We start from the raw sequence: 16606 nt of genomic DNA on the forward strand, positions 1-16606 counted from the left end.
AATGTAAAAAATAAATTTTTTTAAAACAATTTTTTTCTCTAAAATATGTAATATTAAAAAACAGAGAATACATATTTAACGGATTGAAAATAAATAGTAATTTTATCTTCTTCAAAGTTGAAAGTTTATAAGTTTGGAATCAACGAGAAAAACTGAAAAACATTGCATGTTAAATAAATAAACATATACACATGTTTGTCAGCTTAAAATGATTAGAAAATTTAAGGCACTAAAATAAAGGAACAACGACAGCATAACGATTAATGGATTATACATGGGCACAAAGAGTCTATTTGACATCACAGCCAACAATATATATATTTTTTTGGATAAGTGACAACCAACACTTTCAGATTTTAGATCAACTAGTGGTATGCCGGCGCTACGCGCCGGGTTCGGACATATCATTTTAACGGGTTTTCTATTTTGGGTATTTGTTCATGTTGTTTCTCTGCAGCAGGAAAAGCTGATGATGTTTGCAACGTAGATAATACTTGAACATTGTAGAATTGGCATATTTAGTTTATGCATGCCACTGATAATGCATGTGAATTAGAAATCATGACCATAAGTAAGAGAGCAAAGATTGTTTCCGTTGTTGTAATCTCCGAAACATACTATGCATGTATCGTTTTCTTCTTCAGTTTTTGGAGGCCTATTAGTACGATTTAGATCAGTGATGATGAGATCGACGTTCAGTCTTGGTGTCGCGTTCTTGTTGTAGTCTTTAAATTGATCGGCTTCGATTAGTGTATCAATAATATGTGATTTTTCTTATTGATAAGGGTAGAAGAGAAAAGACCTCTATTATAAGAATAACCTTTAATCATCTTTAATTGCTCGTAAAAATATTTTTCTTAACGAATTGGGTCATTGCTATGCTTCGCATGACTTTTAACTGAGTTAATTTTATAGAATTCATGGCTGAAGTGGCATATTTATTTTTTTTTACGAAGGATGAACGATAGATATGAAAAACGTTTTGTTATTTTATAAGTTATGTTTCTTAAAATATGAGTTACGTGGTTTTGCATGGGACCGCAACAAAACAAATATGACCTTCTCATATGCGCATGCATTTTTTTGCCTCTAATCACGTCTGTGAGTAGCCATCTAGTATTGTGTTGGATATCACTCGATATAAGCAAATGGGGTTTAAGCAGGTGTCTCCTTCGATTATTTTCATAACTCATGTTTGATCGCTACGCTATATGGAAAAATCTTTTTTTTTTCTGGTTTCTAGAATTTTTCTGAAAGACTCTCGCCTGTCTCTAATATCTAGAAATTCATCCGAGAAAGTATAATTTTATTTCTTTGATCAATCATCGGAGAAAGTCTATTACAAATAAAAAACGTTTAAATATATAAATAACGTATAACACATGGAAACGTATTGGTATGTTAATGCTGATTTTATTTTTTTGGTATGTGAATTTGAGTTTTTGATTTGGAGATGGATTGGTTTACTAATTATTGATTGGTATGTATATTGCTTTTTTTTTGGTGCAATCTAACAATAAACTATGAACTGTATAGGTCGGGAATGGAATATATTAAGGGAATATGGTTTAAGCTCGGGTGCGTAAATATTTTCGTATATTCTGAATATCAAGTAGTAGACAATATATTTTGACATGTTAATTAGGTTTGGCGGGACAGAGAAGGAGCAGCAGTGTTGGCTTCCGTGCTTGTCAAGGGAATTTATAAGGGTACTTTAAACATCTTAATGTTTTTATTTGTTCATTTCATATCTACCTTTAGGCAGGAGATTTCAGACAGAGTAGCAGGGCATGAACATATGAAAGACGTGTTGCCCAAGAGTGTAGCTTCTCATCTAAGTTTGCAACATTATCAAACACACTAACACAGACAGTCTGAGGCTCTGAGCCTGTTATGATCTAAACTCGAACTCAAGATCAACGAAGTACTGATGAATACCAAAACTAAATTATAGTCTACCTCCTCAAAAGTAACATTATTGTTCTCAAGGCCGTCAGCCATAATATTGAAACTTCTTTGTCTGCGGTAGAACACATGGAAACGTATTAAATTGTTTTTATCTTACCAAAATACTTAGACAAAAACAAATGCAAAGAAGACACAGTGGTCCTGAAGTTACTTTCTGCAGTTTATACCTCTCCTTGGTCCATCGATTATTTTTAAAATGTATTTTGACTCCACTGATATCTGGACATCGCAGCCGTCTTAGGATAAGTTCGTAATTGGACTGATCTCCTTAGATGCTTCCTGTATCGAACAGAGTAGATTTATGGATGCTATATATTTGTAATTGGTTAGAACCTTTGTCATTAGATTAGGATAGCTTGGACTTACGTGGCCTGAGATCACCGAAAATCTCTTTCTTGCACCCTCCGTATCATCTAGTATTTTTAGACCCTCCGGTGTTGTTACTCGCGAGAGAGCAACATACAGGAATATCTCCCACAGCATGATCCTTACGACCAAATCCAGAAATAAAGAACTCCTCCTGCAGACATTAACAGAAGATGATTCAACATTTCACAAAACTAATCCACGTTTAGTAAATTGGTCACAGCATAACCTTCTTACCGTTCTTGATAAGTTGTACTCTAGCACACTTTACGGATGACAGAGTTAGGCTGCTTAACCTCGATTCGGTTGCATATTCGAACACTAAGACTCACGCATCAACACCACTGTCCACACTAAAATTAAGCAGATAAAGAAGCCAATTCATATATAGCTCTTACGTTTTCTGATGGACGATTCCTTTTGCATGAGAAGGACCCAATAAAAGGCTTCTTCCTTTCATTTCCTATGGTCAATAGAAACAGAACAAAGAAAATAATCATCTACCTGCCTGAACCCATCTTTGTATCTCTGTCCATCTAACACTCGTTGTGCCTATAAAATCACACATGAGATTAAATGTCACATCTAAGCACAAATACAAAATCTCAAATCTTATCCATATATGATGAAGTTTATAAGTGAATTATACCTCACACAAAAGCATATCTTCTTCAGAAAACCAACATCTTCACTTGAAATCTGAGTTTAAATATGTATATCATCTGTTAACAAAAGATCCATAACTGGATTTAAGAAAAAACTCTTGTAGTTCTAACAAAAGATCCATAACGGAAACAGGTTAGCATAATCATTTATATCAGTATGATTCAAACTGATTGACCCACCTTCTTCACAATCTCTCCGTCACGGGAATTGATTTTTTTACCGGAGATTCTCGGAGGGTTGAAAACGGTGATAGCTGTAACCTGGTAAGAACCTGGATGATGATGATTCAATGGTGAAGTAGCTTCGACGGCGGCTGAGCTTAGAATTCCGGTGGATTGCATGGCCATAGATGTAACTTCTTCAGAATAGGTTTTGATTTAGATTAAGACATATATATTTATATAAGAGAAGGATCAAGGGAGGTGAAAAGAAACATTCAAGGATTGTTTTAAGATCATTATTGATTAATGATTGAGAAGGTTATGCAAAAACAAATCAAATCGCAGAAGACGAAGTGGAAGAGTCAAGAGACTCGAAGCTTGAAACAACGATACATGTTTCTCTGTTTTTCCTCTTCATGGGCTGGGTGGGGTGGGCCAGACTGATAATTTTCATAAACCCACACGAAAGTTCAATCTATATCAGCAATGGTGATATGGCAAAATTAAACTTTCTCATTGGTTGATTAAATTTGCCTACGTGGATAGCTTTAGGACTCAGGATATGCAACTTTTAGTATAGTATATATATATCCATAAGGATTTTTTATTCATTAACGCCCAGTAAATATGTGTGCTAGATATATATTAGCTATTTCCTAAACCATATTAATTAAGAGAAGAAGGATAAAACCACTATAATATATATGCTCTCGTTCTTAATTATAGAAACGAGAGAAAATAAAACATAGATAGATGAGTTTAGTTAAAGGACAAACTCAAACACAAACTAAAATTACAAGCTAAAACTAAAAGTCAAGTAGTATCTTCAACAATCGACTTAAGAGCAATCGTTTGCAACTCAAGACACTTAATGTAATTGCCAATCTCACCCAACATTTCTTCTACATTCATCTCTTCACCACCTGGCAAAAGCTTCTGCAGTTCCCTCAGTTTCTCCTCTATCTCTCCATCTTCGTCTCCACCTTCTTTACCGGATCTTTTTTGAATACGAATTCCATTGGAAGAAGAACTGGTAGTAGTGGTTGGATTGTTCGATGACGATAGCTTCTGTAGCAAGAAACGGCTCCATGCAAATTCTTGGGCAGACAAAGCCAAAGCCATGTCTACTTCATGCTTCACGGTTAGTTGGTTGGCTTGTGAAGAGTTCTTGTTCATGTTGAGCTTCTTGAGTGCAGGAACTAAGAGGCGTGTGTATTTCCTCGTGAAAACTTCACTAGGGGGTATCTTGTTTGGTTCAACAGAAAACACTCGTTTCTTCTTGTTTATGATTTGCCTCTCCATATGAGAAATTATTCTTGCTACAAAGGAAAGTCTACAAGGGAGAAGCTTACATATATAGCAAACTTAGAATATGAGAGAGACAGAGAAAAAGGAGTAGTAGGTCCTACATTTGTTTGCATGTAACAATGGCTGATGATATATGTCATTTTGTGGAACTTATTGTGAAGTTAATTTTCACTGTATACATAAATGAGGTAATATGTTTTTGAGTACTATTAGTTTTCTTTCAGGTACAAAACACAATCTATTACGAGGATTTGAAAGTACTAGTTAATGGTAATATATACTTAGTAGTAATCTTTTTTCTGAATCAACAATATCAACTGACATGCAACCAAAAAAAAAAAAAAAGAATATCACAATAAATAATAATATTACATGTAGGTAATTATGTAAAAGTATATATATTATAATTTGTAAAGAGAGAAGTCGACGAAGAAGGGAATAATATGGGTGAGGGATGAAAAAACACATGGAGTCACATGCAAGGGCTCTTATTTGGCTGCATCACAACTACCCCTAAAAGAGGCGCTTTGAGAGTCCCTCCTACCATGTGGCTCCATTCCAAGAACAAGACATCAATACAAAACCCCACCTTCTGTTAATGCTTTCACATGTTCCTTTCTTAATAACCCCCTCTCTCGCTCATATACAAACCCACACACATACACCCCATATTATATATATGCATGTGTATGTCCTTTGGATTTCCCTAATTTGGATCAGTCTACGTAATTCTACCAACACATTGCATAGTCTATAGATCATCTCACTCCTTCTCTTGCAATCTTTGAATGTAGATGATTAACTTTCCCTTTTTGTGTGCTAAAAGCAGATGCATGGTAATTTACTATAAAAATTGATTATATAGATCAATAGAGGTCGCTCAAGCGGTCACCTAAGGTGCAAAACATTATTATGAGTGGACATTAATATATCCGTAGAATTTGATTCGATTCATTCTTCATCTAAAATATCCGGATATTTGTAACTCTAAAGAGCAAACCAAATAGTAATATGCAATATACATAAAAATTGAAACATTAAAAGATACTTATATTTTAAATACATGATACCACTCCGATCTGCTATATAAATATATATATATATATATATATATGTATTTAAAGAATTATATAGATAAATTATATAATTATTATATTTACATGCAAGTTTTGAAAAAAAAAGTTATTAAATTTATTATTGTTATTATGTTATCAGAGTTTTCAATTTTTTTTAAAAAAATATAACATTATTATTATATATTAATTTTCCATTTTTATGTTATTTGAATGGATCAAATCGAATATCCATTTAAAATATATATAATTTTCCGGATGTAGACATCGAATACCCCGATGATTAGGGATTGAATCAAATAAAAAATTTGAAAACTCGGACAAAACGATTGGATCACAAATACTTCTACAAATCTGGATATTCAATCCATGCTCACCCATAATTAATATATCCCAAATTGAATATATCCCAAATTGAATTTATTTCATACTGTAATTTTTATGGTTTATACATATCTTATGGAGGTTAAAATCTAATGGACACAAATTTCCTGATTATATATAATAAACCAAGTTAAGATAAAACTATGGTCATTGACTGGGTTATAAATGATGTTTTCTTTGTCAAGGACTTTCAAGGACTTTTGGTCTACTAATATGACTTTCTTTGTGTTGGCTTACATTGAGTATATAGTTTATGTTGACAAAAAGGGTAACTATTGATATGAAATGAAAGTCCGTCATTTGTTTTTTTAGTTTTAACTATATTCAGAACTTTAAATCCCCACAACAGTGAGACTGCAGCTCTTGGCTCACTGCGATCCTAGGCAAAGAAAGTTATTCCGTTATTCAAGATTAGTATCAGTTAATTTTATTTTAAAAAAGGAATTGGTATCAGTTATTGGATTACTACTTTTTTCTGTGTTTTTTCCTTTGTATTTTGGTGTTGTTTAGTTGTTTTTACTTGTTTCTGGTACTAGTTTTTCTTTGTATCTTTTGTCAAAAATTCTAAAATGGTATTAAATTTAATATTCATACAAAAAAAAACTGTAGTCCCCAAAACACGATATACAGAAAAATTATTATTAACAAATTAAAATATAAATTAAATGAAAATAGTATCTACAACTACTAAACATGGGCGGTTGAGCCATTATAAGTTGTCTCTCAATCTATAAAACATGCAATCCATACATTACTATCTTTTGATGTTAACAGCAAAGCTGAATGGCCTTTATTGTTTTTTTTTTGTTGTGTTAGTCATCCTACCACAGAAAAAGTCAAGGGTTAGTATATTATTAACGCAGCAAGGAAATCTGAAATTGCTTCTAGCTTTTTGTATACTAGTATTTATTAATTTCGTTAGAATGTGATGTTTTCTCTTTTATTTTAATGCAATCCCCTAAATCTTCGATTAAACGTGCACAACCTGTGTTTAGTTGTTTACAGTAACCATATAGCTGCATTTTGCACTTTATAGATATATATGTATATCTATTCAACATTTTTCGAATATAAATGTAGAGTAATTTTATAGTTGAAAACAAAAGAAATGAAAGCAACCAAGAGGGAAGCAATGACATAGATATGTGAAAGAAACAAATATAAGAAACTAGAGCGAAGTACATGGTGAATATTGGCATGTATACTAGTTATAGAATTAATTTCATAAGTTTAATCTCGTTTAATTAGGAATACTTGATATGAATATATATTAAAACAAATTTGTTGACTGTAAATGAGTTATTAAGCATTCATAGTTACCTCTCCTAAAATCAGTAGTAGAGTTTTAAATCAGGAATCAGTTATTTTCTAAACTCGGTTTACAATGAATTAGGGTTCCTATTATGATTTTCCTGTCTCATAAATAACTATGGATGCATACCAAATTATCAATAAATACGAGTAGATTGTTATATTATAGACATTTAAGAATAATCATATTATCATCAAAGTCTCTTGGAACTTTGCATAATGAATGGTTTCTACCTCTGACTATTTCAACAATTCACGTTGAAAATATTGACAGAAATAAATGTATTCTTTCCAATCACACTACCATGCTAGGTAAAGACAGAACTGTAGTTATTCAATACTAATATCGTTATATAAAAACAATAAGATACAGACAGTGAATACAACCAATGCCAATAATATTTAAAAAGAGAACTATTTTGTCTGTATGAATTAACCACAAAGAAATCGTACAAGACTGTCAGAATAAATTTGTACAAAGTCTGTAAAGACTGATATCGAATATTGTAAATGGCATGTTACGACTTGTTTGTGCTGTTCTTCATATTTGTTTTCTTTTATATAAGTTTTTCAATTATTTAACTTATGTAAAATGTAAGCAATAATAATAAATAAGCGGACCCAGATAGAGGAGAAAATATATGGCTTGGATTGAGATTTTGGGAGGGACACATTTCATGTGGTTTTGAATTCGAGTGTTTTGTTTTTATTCTTAACTTGGATCTATTTTCACAAATGTCCCCACGTGCACTCACTTCAATGCTTTCTTTTTACAAATCGTCTATATAATCTATATATCTCAAGTGTAATGTTCTTTCTTTGTGATCAAAGTTTTAGTAGCACGAACAATTATAGACTAAATACTACTGAAAATATAGAGGTTAAATACAAGGATTACTTCTAAACGGAGGTTAACTAATAAAACTGCGAGCTTAAAACAAAGAGTGCTGGCTTCTGCTTCATACTGTACCTATACCTTTATATTAATGATTTACTAGTGTATATGATCATATATTATTAAAAATAAAACCAAACAAAAAGAAGTTACTAAAACGAACAAGATCACCATTCTGCCACACGTGCTTTTATCGTCTACTGCTACTCTTTTTTTATTGACAACGTTTAGACTTTAGATATGTTGTTTATTTTTCTGTCCATATTGCTAAACAGATAATTATATGTTTTTATATTTGTAATATATGTTAATTTGTTTTCGCGGGGTTTCTAGCTAGTTTTAGTGTTTCATGATACCTGGTCACTGGTAACACAAGGTAAATATCTAACTAAAATAAGAAACGAAGGGAAATATGTTGCAGCATTTAATGTTGTCAAATTATATAGCAGAAATATAAAGAAAAAAACTAGTTGGCAGTACAAATAATGTAACCATAAAAAAAATCTAGAAGAGGACAGGAGTAATACAGTAAGCATTTCCTTGCATTTGGTAGGAATTGCAACTACGAGTCTCATCCTCCTTCACATACTTTCTTTTCTCTTTCTCCTCATGTTCTTCGTTTTATTTGGTTTTAGCTTTTTGAGTAACTATTTTTTCTTAACATTTAGTAAAAGAACATGTAAGTTTTTTGTTTTGCCAAAAAAGGAACTCAAAAGTGTACAAAAAAAGCAATTGTGATTTTTGGGTTCTCTAAGTAAAAAGAAAAGATTTATTTTCTATTTTGTTTTGGTCGTCTATGAAGATATCAACACGCCAGTAGGCTTGACAAGACTCTAATAAATTAAGAGAAAATAACATTTACTTCAGAGAAGTAGAACGCAGTAGTATCATATCAAATGATTTTTACAGATGTATCTGGATCGAATGATTGACTAGGTAGATCACGGATTTACCAGTCTGGCTAGCGGAATTGGTTCGGGAATGAGAACACTGGTGGTAACTCGTATGGAAAGCAAAGAAGAAACATCCAATAAACATAATTAGTGCTGGGCCAAGGGGATGGGCCTCTCTATTCCAAACGCAACAAACCACGCAGTCCAAGTAACTAAGAAATGAAAATGCATAACAACAATGATATGAATTAATAAGAACAAAGTATAGTGCATCATTCGACAATGCTAGGAAAATATTGTAATGGTTACACCTTTTGGTTAGTTTATCAAGAATAGTTTTTTTGATTTCTCGTCTCAAATTTTGTAAAGATGTTGAAGTATGGAATAAACATAAATTCTTTGTTCTCCAGAAAATTAAATCCCATCAATATATTCTTTTCAAAAATATTTTTATCTCATCAGGATTTAATCACCATAATTACAGAACTTTTAGACATTGCCAAAAAATTTAACGGAGCTGAAAGAGATAAACTCTTCAAAGAAAATTTCAAGCATTCAAAAATTCTTTCTTAGTGAAATTTATTATGTTGATTGTTTTTATTCTATCTGATTTTCTAGACCATCTTTTGTTTGAATTCATTCGATGTCAACACATTTTTTCTTATATATTTTTCTTTTTCTGCTGAGTGAATTAGCAAACTATGACATAATACCGAGCATCCAAATGCAGAAAATAAAATATTAATAATGAAACATCCAAATAGCTTAGACACCTAAGATAAATTTACTTTTCTCATAATAATAAACCATATGTAAAAATCAAATATAAACATAATACAAAAGGAGGAGAGATCGAAGTGAAATAAAACCATCTTATTATTAATTGAATTTTCCATTAGACACTTTTGAACTCCTTATTTCAAAAACCCATACGAAATTTTATTTTTATTTTAAGGAATAAAAGAAACAAACCAAAAAAATCCTCAAATCAGACTAATTAACACGTGAACAATCCCTTCGAATCTCACCAGCATTACCAGTCTTAACCCCGACACGACCCAGTTTCGTGATGGCCGAAATAAAAGCTTGCCTAAAAGCTGCTTCACTGTTGGCAAACATGTTAACCGTAGCTCTAGACCGTCGGTCCGTGAACAAGACTTGATCAGACGTAAACAAACCCCTCCCTTGTTGGAGATTCTTGAAGTAAGCGTTGTCGAAAGTACGTGGCGATGTTGGGTCCATGTTGATCGCTATCCTTGGGTCAACACGTATCGGACACATCTGCCTAAGCTGAAACGCGTAGCCACGGTTCAAACTCGGGTCAATAGGGGTTCTAGGGCTAAAATTGTAAATTCTCTTTGAGAATTTCCCACAATGTGCGAATCCGATAGTGTGCGCTCCTAAAATTGTAATTAACATTTTATCAATCATAACCATTCCGTTTTAAGAACAAAAAATGAGAATGGTTCAGTTTGGTTCGGTACGTACCTGAGAGGGCGATCATGTCGGTTTGAGAGAGACCGTGACGGTTGAACATGGTGTTGAGCTGGTTAAGGTTAAAACCGGGTTGCGGTAAACTGTGTTGTACACTGGCCTTCGTAGATAACCTGCCATCTCTCCTCCCTAGCTCTACCGGGTAGCTCGGTCCTCCTGTCTGCAAATTTAGTCTATTTCAGTGACCCGATAATTATTTATAACCATGAGTGATATGATATATCAATAATTCGTCTTTTTCGGACTATATGATCTGTTACTTGTATAAAATAATTACAAACCGCCGTAAGAGGTGTCACATTATAATATGAGTAGCTTTTCACCCAAAACGAATTATCCATACCTCGGACACTATATAATATTGAAAGCAATAAAAAGAGATGAATAAATAATACATGTAACAGAAAAAGTTATATTTATACCAAAACGACGACTTCACGTGTAGCGAGAGCCAAAATGTCAGCACATGAGACTTTGTTGCGGCAGTTAGGATCTCTATCAACGGCTTGCTTCGCCTTAACCACCGTGTCAAATCCGTCTCCAGCTAATGACATGTCATCTGGATGATCTCTCTCCGACGGAGATGCTAACAATATCGAAGCATCACATCCCTAGATATTCATATAATACAAGATATTAAGTACGTAACGACGGAGATGGGCAATATATAAAGAAACATCTTAAACTCTAAGTTGCACAGATTTCCTATAAAAATGAATTATTTGTAAGAAATATGATCACTCTCATACATTTCAAAACTTTGCAAAGAAAATATTTTTTTGTTTGTACGTTAGAGATTAAGAAAATGACGTGGATTCCTATGTGTGACATATTAAAATCGTTACGTACGCGAACGAAGCAATCGTGGAAGAAGAGCCGGAGGGTGGCTGGAGCGGTGACGAAAGTCTGCTGAAACTTTTGACGGACGGCGTTACGGACAATGTTTTCAACGTTCGGGCATGATCTCTGGTAGAAACCTGTCCGAAGCTGGGCAGAGACACATGAAGAAAAGAGAAGAAGAGAAAATATAGAGAAGATGGTCTGGTTAGTCTTCTTCTCCATGGCTAATCTTAGTTTTATTGTTTTGGTTTGAAGGGAGCCTCTTCTTATAGGAGAAGGAACGAGTAATTTAAATGAAGGGTATGATACAGTTTGGGATATTTAAATATACTAATGATGTGATGTTTAGCCTGAACTCTGAAGATGATGTGTAATGATATATTAAAATAAGAAGGAGAAACTGTTAGGAATGTGGATGCAACAATCCATCAAGATATTGACAATTTGAGAGGAGGCTGAAGTGAGGTTTCAAGTTATTATTTTAATCTTTCTTTCTACGTTTGTGTTAATAATCAAGTAAATCAAACAATTAGCTGTAATCTACTGGTCTATATTGATGGATACAGTGACCGTAGATGTATAATATTGATCACTGCTGAATTCGTATGAGATGTTGACTCTTACAATTGGTTTGGATTTTATTTTAGTCGAGAGATATGTATTATAACGGGAAGAACTTAAATTTGATAAATTAATTTACATTTATAAAAATGTGTACGTGGATAATCCTTACATATATATGTATACAATGCGATATTAATTGTCTATTTCCATGTATGTATCGTCTATGCATGTTTATCTTTAACAACTCAACCCGCATGTTACCACTCCTCACCAACTACTTAAACAAGATCGAAATGGGACAAAACGAAGAACTCAACTTACTAGAATGAATCTAAATTTTTTTTTTTGGGGTCGAATTAGAATGAATCTAACTTATGATTTATTTTACAATATGGAATATGATCGAAAGTTGACTTGTCATAATTAACTAATTCATCTTATGAAATTATTGAAGAAATTTATATATATATATATATATATATATAGGCAGCCCTTTTTCAAAAAATATATTTATAAATAGGCTTACTCAGATATACTAATGGCAATACCTTAGTCATGTACTGAAAACTCGAACATATTTGCATTTGCAAGGTATTGTTGTTGTTTCTTCTTTTATTAAAGGTGGAATTGAAGTTCCAGACTTTAGATCTAGATTTCTTTAAATGTGGAATCCGTCCTTACATGTTTTGATTTAAATAATAATTCTATATACCAGTGATATTCCTTTTTTACTTTGAAATTATATGAAAACCATGTCTATACCTTTGAGTGACACTACTTCTTTGAAGCTATTCATGAATCGATCTTTTCTTTTATATATAAGTAGCTCTGATCAAAACTTCAGTCTTACCTAAATTCTGCAACGGTACAACCGCTATTGGAATATGGTTATGACACCAAAACTGTTGTTCGCATCATATACAGTTTGGTTTTGTGCATGCAAAACTTACTTGATATGATGAGGTTAAATCTATAAACCCATGTCATTGGAAAAGTATCAGACATTTTTACCTTATTACGCTATTATTACTTACAAATTGATTCGACGAATTTATTAAAGTTCAAGTAATTTGTATGTATTTGCATAATACTGCTTTCATCGGATAAATTGAGACCTAATCCGAACTATTATTAAAAAAAATTAATGTATGGTTGTCGCTTTCTTTAGTTAAAGTAATTTATAATTATCTTATTTGAATTTTTTTCTAATAGTTGTCTGGAAATTATTTATAATGATCCGGGAAGAAACAAAATGTAAGAAAATTTATAATAACTAATAAATTGGGCGTTTGTTAAAAAAACTAATAAAATGGGCGTCACGGTCACGAACATGTTCATTTTACTGTAATATTGTCAATAATTGAGTTGTTAATGTATTGTTTTATTAATCCTTTTTAGAGCATGTCACTGTTATACCAACTGTGAATTAATTTAATCATAAGAAGCAGCTTTTCGCAGATTTAGATTGTTACACTAAAATAAGCTGGTTCTAACCGTTAGCCCATAATTTCGAATATTATCAGGAATTTAACTTACATTCGCTATTTCAGAAAAAAGAGTTGGATTAAGTATGTATTCACTCCGAAATCTCTTGATTATACAATAAATGACATATAAAGATTACTAATAGAAATATATGAACATAGTTTTTTAAGAGAGTTTACATTAATTCCTAGTGAGCTTGCAATATACATGATGCCAATATGTTAGTAATTGCTAATTTAGCTCTGTTCTCTTGAGTCTTGAGATCATGAATATTAATTTTAGTCAGATAATTAATTATCTTTTTCTTTTCATAAAAGATAATTAATTATCTTGATGATCTAATATATATAGTCTTGTATGCTATATATATTCATTCATTAGAATAGGACAAGCTAAAATGCCTAAATCATTAGGGTGTTCGTTAAGACGTCAACTAGAGAGATGTGGCAGTATGTAATGACTCATCTAATTAGAACATTTACGTACCTCTTGCATAATCCCAAATGCTTGTGTAAGGATGATTTTTTTTTTTATTATGGGAGTATCTGTCTTTTCATCTTGGCTCATTTTTTAAATGATGAGTTAGTAGCACTAGCATTTGAATTATCACACTTTCATTTCAAAAATTAATTTGATGTTTCATCAAAGTAATTCATATGGTTGCATTTATAATATATTAAAAAAATTATTAGAATTCTTTTATTTTTAAATTATTAAGCATAATTTTAGGAAGAATTTGAATATATGTAATCTTTGGGTCAATCGCTAGTTGGCATCTGAATTATTTGAGCAAGAGTTTTGTGTCTTGACGCCTCTATAATCAGTCACATGGCATTTAACCATGATTAAAGGACGACGCCGGCTCCATCATCCATCGTAAACAATTAAAGAAATTAAAAAACCTCTTTAGTAAATTTTGACCTCTATCCATAAACACATGATCAACTAGTTTTCTAAATATGCAAACTTAGTAAGATTTAGTAGGGAAAACCGATATATTATCACATTTGTTTTTAAATATTAGAAGATAACACAAGTATGTTTCTAATTTATATTTTTTGTTAACGAGTTTAATTCCATAGATATTATCACAAATAAGAAGAGAAATAAACGTTAACTATATCTTTATTATTAATCTCATTGGTTTTTAAGATAGTTTATTTTTTTTTGCTTTGGCGTAATGATGGTTTTTTGATTCTCATGATTTATTGCTCATACAACTATCTTTCTAAATTGACAAAACTCATACAATTATATTAGCAATGAATATCCGTATATACCCAAGTCACTAGGACCAGCGACATATATATTTCTGAATATATTTTTTTTGTTCATATATATTTAGATAAATGTCGAAAATAATTATCTAGTTTCAAGTGCTAATGTGCCTATTTTAAAAAAAAATACTAATACTTGAACTAATAAAAATTCTATTAGACAGCAATCTAATTAAAAACTACCTCTGACAGCATCACTCGTCACTACCATAAGTTTTTAGTTGTACGGTGAAGAAAGAAGAAACAATCAACCCCTCATGACTAATGAGCAATACTTCATTTCAACGTACGTTTGAGATCAGATACGGAACAGCTGAGTCTTGACGTGATTAACCGCTCTTCAGCCCTTCAAGTAACCAAGACGTATCTTCGCAGCTATCTCGTGAGAGGGTTTTGTTGTTAATTACTTCTCGTTTTTGTCGATGGTTAGTTAGGGTTTATGCGGTGTAACTGATTGGAGAAAACTCTTATGTTTTATACAGAGGATAGACCTCATTACTTTTTGTGTTTATTAGTTGACGAGTTTCTTTATCATAATATTCGTTTAAAAAAATTACTCAAAAAAACAAAAGATAAAGATGAGATCATGTCTTAGGCATTAGAAAATCCGAGACTGCACTACTCGTTGATATTATGCCTAATTTGAAGATTAGTTGGACTTTGACCTAGTTACACTAATAACTAAAAAATCAATTAAAACAATTAGAAGAGGTCCTGAAGAAATCAAATTGCAAAAATAAGAAAAAGGAGTCATTCATGTTGGTTTAGGTAGATTTGAGGAAGAATTAAATTAAGTAGATCATCCTTCAACATCTCCCGCAATGGTGGCATTATTCTTCATCTTGTCCGGAACATTCTCGTCAACTTGTTGAAAAGTTTCATAATATTTTCATGGATTTGATTGAAGAGAGTAAGGTTATCTATGACCTTTGAGGATGATGATGATGTGAGATTTGCATTAATCTGTTCAGACAGTTGCTCAAAAAAAAAAGAAACTCACTGGTGACCGCATCATGAGGTGCTGAGATTGAATCCTCAACTTTGACTCTTCTCAATTCTTTGTTCCATCTGCAACGCATGGCAATGTCTCTGGTGGTCTTTTCTGGAAGCTCTAACGAGATTTTTGCGTAAGTACGTAGACAAGAAGAAACACACGAATCCAATGGATATCTAGCAAGGGCATTATCCAGAATAGTTTGCTCTTCAGGGGTCCATACCATGGCGATTCCTGTGTTATTTTTCATCTCTGGTTTCTTCAGAGGGATCCTCGAGTTACCGGAGTAGGTACTATGTTGATTCATCTCCTCGTTTGTCCACGAATTATTCGCCATCAAACACACGCTAGAACCTAAAACAAGAAAGTTTAAGGAAACAGAATAAAACAAAGCTCAATAGGATTAAGAATGTAAAGAAACTCTTCGCTCCTGAGGAATAAAAATAAATAAACAAGTGTGGTTAGGAATCACAAGCTAGTTTATTGCTCTTGCTATTAAATAATAGGTCTGAGTATTTATCAAGAATTTAGAGCAACAACGTCGGTTCATACTCTGTCAAGGGTTTCTTCCCAATATAATAAAATATACATTTATTTTTTTAAATTTTAAAAAGAAAAAATTTGAGCCAAGTGAATTAGGACACCTTGCAACCTAGTCTCTCTACAATTTGGTGAATTTATTCGGAGAGACGTATTAAACTATTTCTCTTATTTGCTCTTCTTTTTACAATTATGTACATTATTATATTGCTGAAAAACTGCATCAGAGTATCTACAAAAATTAGAACCTGTTGAGTTTCTAAAAAAAAAAAACTAATATTTTAATAAAATATTTATTTTACCTTTTTTAATTAAATTGAATTTATATATGATTGACACATGGAAATTTATTCTAATAAGTTTCTCAAAAGCTCTAATATTTGAACT

The 16606-nt window shown here is 32.1% G+C and overlaps 2 protein-coding genes across 2 annotated transcripts; both read right to left on the minus strand.

The window, feature by feature from the left end:
* Nucleotides 1–3844: 3844 nt before the first annotated feature.
* Nucleotides 3845–4753, minus strand: LOC125609587 (transcription factor bHLH146). The gene has a single exon (XM_048781107.1). The coding sequence runs from the start codon at nt 4461–4463 to the stop codon at nt 3975–3977; it is 489 nt and encodes a 162-aa protein (XP_048637064.1). The 5' UTR covers nt 4464–4753; the 3' UTR covers nt 3845–3974.
* Nucleotides 4754–9877: 5124 nt separating this feature from the next.
* On the minus strand, nt 9878–11637 carry LOC106372244 (peroxidase 45). The gene is made up of 4 exons (XM_013812415.3): nt 11369–11637; nt 10942–11130; nt 10514–10679; nt 9878–10425 (listed from the first exon to the last, which is right to left on the minus strand). Exons 1-4 carry the CDS (start codon nt 11579–11581, stop codon nt 10019–10021), a joined length of 975 nt encoding a protein of 324 aa, XP_013667869.1. The 5' UTR covers nt 11582–11637; the 3' UTR covers nt 9878–10018.
* Between the last annotated feature and the right edge of the window lie 4969 nt (nt 11638–16606).

The sequence above is a fragment of the Brassica napus genome, chromosome A1, assembly GCF_020379485.1.
Source record: "Brassica napus cultivar Da-Ae chromosome A1, Da-Ae, whole genome shotgun sequence".
In the NCBI taxonomy this organism is placed as follows: domain Eukaryota; kingdom Viridiplantae; phylum Streptophyta; class Magnoliopsida; order Brassicales; family Brassicaceae; genus Brassica; species Brassica napus.